Source organism: Propithecus coquereli, unplaced genomic scaffold (genome assembly GCF_000956105.1).
Source record: "Propithecus coquereli isolate 6110/MARCELLA unplaced genomic scaffold, Pcoq_1.0 Scaffold85, whole genome shotgun sequence".
NCBI classification, from domain to species: Eukaryota; Metazoa; Chordata; class Mammalia; order Primates; family Indriidae; genus Propithecus; species Propithecus coquereli.
This window is the reverse complement of record NW_012154729.1, coordinates 6,296,906-6,301,101: the sequence shown is the minus strand read 5'-3', so window position 1 is coordinate 6,301,101 and position 4,196 is coordinate 6,296,906. Positions and strand designations below refer to the sequence as shown.

The 4,196-nt window shown below is 47.0% G+C and overlaps 1 protein-coding gene across 1 annotated transcript in view; it reads left to right on the top strand.

Moving 5' to 3' along the window:
• Positions 1–1,948, top strand: part of CRADD (CASP2 and RIPK1 domain containing adaptor with death domain) — a 153,027-nt gene extending 151,079 nt beyond the window's left edge. The window contains exon 3 of the mRNA XM_012664057.1: positions 1,446–1,948. Within this exon, the coding sequence (XP_012519511.1) occupies positions 1,446–1,747 (302 nt within the window). The 3' untranslated portion in view covers positions 1,748–1,948. The remainder of the gene's footprint in view (positions 1–1,445) is intronic.
• The last annotated feature ends 2,248 nt before the right edge of the window (positions 1,949–4,196 follow it).

The following is a 4,196-nucleotide window of genomic DNA, read 5'->3' as shown; positions in this document are numbered from 1 at the left end:
CATCATTATCCTAATTGCTTCTTAGTCATTTTTTTTTAAGTACAGTATTGACAAACACCAGAAAGAGTCCTTGACAATATTTTTGCGTCTCATTCCTTGAGGTATTGGCGACTGCCTAGAGAACAGAGGCATGGGCAGTGGAAAACATCAGCTCTGCTAGTAGGATGGCTTTTGCCTTCTTTATTGAATCATGAATCGAAACAGTGGGCTGGTGAGCATGAAGCAGGTTGACCCAAACCCCTGTGACGCTGATGGGTGGGAGTGTGGTACAGTGTGCTAGTGTATAAATGTCTGAACTTAACCAATAACCAGCACCATCATTTTGGATGTTTGGAGTTCCTCTCAATCTCTGCTCTTGGCCGCCATGAATGCATTTCACTTCCTCCGGTGTGGGGGGTTCTCCGACCTCTGGGACTTTGCACATGCGGTTCCTTCTGCATAGGATGCACCACCCGCTTCCTCCCCCTTCACCAGCTCTTCCTCCTTGTGTTCAGGGCTTAGCTTTAGCCTCCCTTCCCGAAAGGCCTTCTCTGACCACACTAGGTTAGGACCTCTTCTGTAGAACTGAGGGCACTGCTCGTTGCTTCTCCTGGGCACATTTATGACCACTTACTCAACGTCATACTTCTTAGCAGACTGGCCTCAGGCAAACAAGAATCTAGTTTAGGAAGTGTAAGGTCAGGTTCTCTCTCCTTGCCACTCCACAGCACATACCTTCTGTTCCTCTTCTGGGCTCTGCCGGGATGGTAACTCCACTCTTGTGGCCTCTGTGGCTAACGACAAACCCGCCCTCCTCTCTTCCCACTACCTCAAGGCCTCTCTGGTTTATTTTTTCTCAGTAGGCCTCTTGGCTCCCACTTCTGTTAGCAATGACACCTTTTCTTGGTTATGTTTCAAGTTCAGGCTCATCTGGAGCGAGAAGCTGTTTGGTTTAGCCTTTACCGCCAGCACTAGCCCTTCCTGCAGGGAGGAGCATGGCCAGGCTGGGACCCAGCCCCACACTGTGGCCCCTGGGCCAGGCCAGAGGAACTGGGGCCGGCAGCCACGCTCGCATGCCCCAGAACAACTTGCTGGGCCACCGGTAAGAGAGATGGAAGTGGAAGAGGGTGACAGCAAAGCAGTGTGTACAACGTAACCCCAAATGTATGTTTTATATATAAAAGAAAGAAAATAGACCAATCCGTTATCAATGGTTTTCTCTGGTGGGATATCTAGTTATTTTTATTTTCTTGTTTTCAAATTTTCTGCAATAAACATTTTTATAGATGCCAATTGGCATTTTGGTGAGCCCTGAAACGTGGCGTCGTACTGAGCAGCTCCGGAGCAGACCGGGCTACTTGGCCCTGCCATCTGGACGCGATGGTCCTTTTCCCCTCGGTTCTCACTTCTGCCCCATCTGGCGTGTTTGCTTGCTGGCTTCACCTCCCTGTCTTTCTCCTCCTCAGGTGACGGGATAACTGGGATCCCCTCGCACATCCTCAACAGCTGCCCGTCGGACAAGCAGCTTAACCAGCTGGCCCAGAGGCTGGGCCCCGAGTGGGAGCCCGTGGTGCTGTCTCTGGGACTGTCGCAGGCCGATATCTACCGCTGCAAGGCCAACCACCCCCACAACGTGCAGTCGCAGGTGGTGGAGGCCTTCGTCCGCTGGCGGCAGCGCTTCGGGAAGCAGGCCACCTTCCAGAGCCTGCACGAAGGCCTGCGGGCCGTGGAAGCGGACCCCTCGGTGCTCCTGCAGGTGTTGGAGTGATGGTGCCTCGGCCACCCCGCTGGGGAGTGGCCCAAGTCACACAGGCTGATTCCTGACTTCCACTCAGAGCAGGTGGTTTTCTGTTTAGCTTAGTTTTGTTTTTTCTTCTTAATGATCATCCGATAGAAGGAGAAAATAGGGTTTCCATTTGACATTACTTGAAAGGCCAGATTATTCAGCAGATCTCCCATGTTGGCTCAATGATTTGTTGTTTTTAATTGCTTGAAGATTGTGTCATTGTAATTGTGCGGTTTTTAATTGTGTCGTTGCCTTTTAATAGAGTAGTAAACCATAGTGTTCAAAAAAATACCATGGTATCGCACTGTATGCAGATATCCTATATATAAAACATCCACTTCTACATTGCCTGAGAACTGAACCGTGGACTTTGCTATTCATGATGATGATAATAAAAAGCAAATTACTATATATAGAGTGCCCCTTTCATGAGAACATCTTGTGGTTTATTTTTTTTTCTTTCTCATTCTTGTATTGCATAGTTTAAGGGTTTAACATTACCGTAGTCATCTGTTTGGAACAGAACTGATAGTAGCAGTGAAATGGTTACGTTCCCCGATCAAGATAAATAGCTGAGGCAGGATGTCTGTGTTAAATATAAGACAGCAACACTCCCTGCAAAGACCGGTTCGGGTACCAGCCTGCATACCTGCACCCTTCTTCTTTGAGAGATTGCTTCCGAAAAAGCTGTGCTGTTCCTTTAGAGCATTTAGTCCGGGACAGAGGGGGCGTGGTCTTTCCATTGAAGCCTGCATGATTTAAGTGTTGTGCTCCTAGATTTAAGTGTTGTGCTCCTAGATTTAAGTGTTGTGCTCCTAATGAGTGTGACTTCATCTTCAGTCCTTTTAGTAATAATGCATGGTGCTCATAGAATGCTTTGCCATTTTCATGGCTTTTGTATACATGATCTCATTTGGACCTCTCAACAAATGAGACAAGGCGGTTCACCTCCTTCTGTGGAGAGATTGAGTGATTTTCTTGGGGTGAATGAGCTCGGGTGCTGGCCTCTATCGCCCTTCCGGCTGTCCCACATGGCTTCTCCTCTCTCCTGTGTGCTCATTTAAGAAGTTTGAATTCTGGTCCCCGCCTACTGGCTACATGGCCTTGGACAAGTGATTTAACCTCTCTAAGCCTCAGTTTCCTCACTGGTTGGTAGAATGGGGAAGTGATCGTATTCAGCTCCAAGATGTTTGTGATGATTAAAGCAATAATGTCCACCAAGGGCACATCCAGAGCTGGCCCTTAGTCAGCTCTCGGGAAATGGTAGTTGTTAATTTGCCACCGTGGCTGAACGTGTAGTTCACAGGCAAAGCTGAATAGTGTCTAAAGCTGAGGGCACTGTCATGTCTCTTGGTAAGCTTTAAAACGTGACATGGTATAAACTCTATAATGGATCCGATCTGTTGTAATCTGTCCTCCTTAATAATTGGGGAATCTATTTCCTAATTCCTAACTTAACTCAGGATTTTTCAAAAGGGAGAAAAGTTAGACTTTTTGCCTCTCTCCATTCTGAGGACAAGTTCATAGAATGGTAGAGTTGAACACGAAGTGGGTGCTTACAAAATGACAGTGGCGTGTTGATAACATCCTTTCAGGAGTCTGGTAACCATATTCCCTTTACAGAAAAAGATCAGTTATTCCGCAGTTCATTCATTCCGTGAATTCAGTTCAAAAGTATAGTCTGCTGGCCGTATCAGCTCTGATTTTCCATTTTATAGCCCAGCCAATAATTCATTATTTTGTAAAAATTCTCACACTTTTGGCCACATCACTGCACCCAGCGATAGACTGTACTTCTGTGACAGCTTCAATGAACCGCTTGTCATTTTGAACCTTGGTTGTTACATTGCTATCTTCCCCCTGTGTTTTCTAATAGGGAGTTGCTGTGGCCTTTGTTCTCACCGCTCAGAGTCACATTTATGGATGAGTGAGTATAGCAGGGCTCTGCAGTGTCTGACTAGATGGCATTTTAGAAGCAGGTCTGATGATTAGCTGGGTCATCTTTCCACCATTCGTAAGGAATCTGTCACACACAGAGACATTTCTGTGCTCTGTCAGCAGTGAGGGACAATTAGTAAAGGACAAGCCCTGATGGGCCCCACAGGCAGGGCTATTAGAGAGCTCTGACTTGTTGCCCTTAATGAGCAGAATGTCACCACCATCAAATGGAAACAGCAACTCCTTGGCCCTGCTCACATTCTTGCAGAAGATTTGCAGAGCAGAGTAGACCAGCTGAATCCCTGCTTCGCTTCTACCTCTGGCTGTGAAGAATGAGCCTACATTGCATCTCCCTACCTCTCAAGAGATTTGGGGAGGGGAAGTGCCTGCAAGCATTCCATGTGCTTTTGCGTTGAAGAAGATTCTACAATTCCAGAGACTGCTTACCCCTAAGAAAATTCTGAATTTTCAGAATTGCAGTGAGGTGGCATTT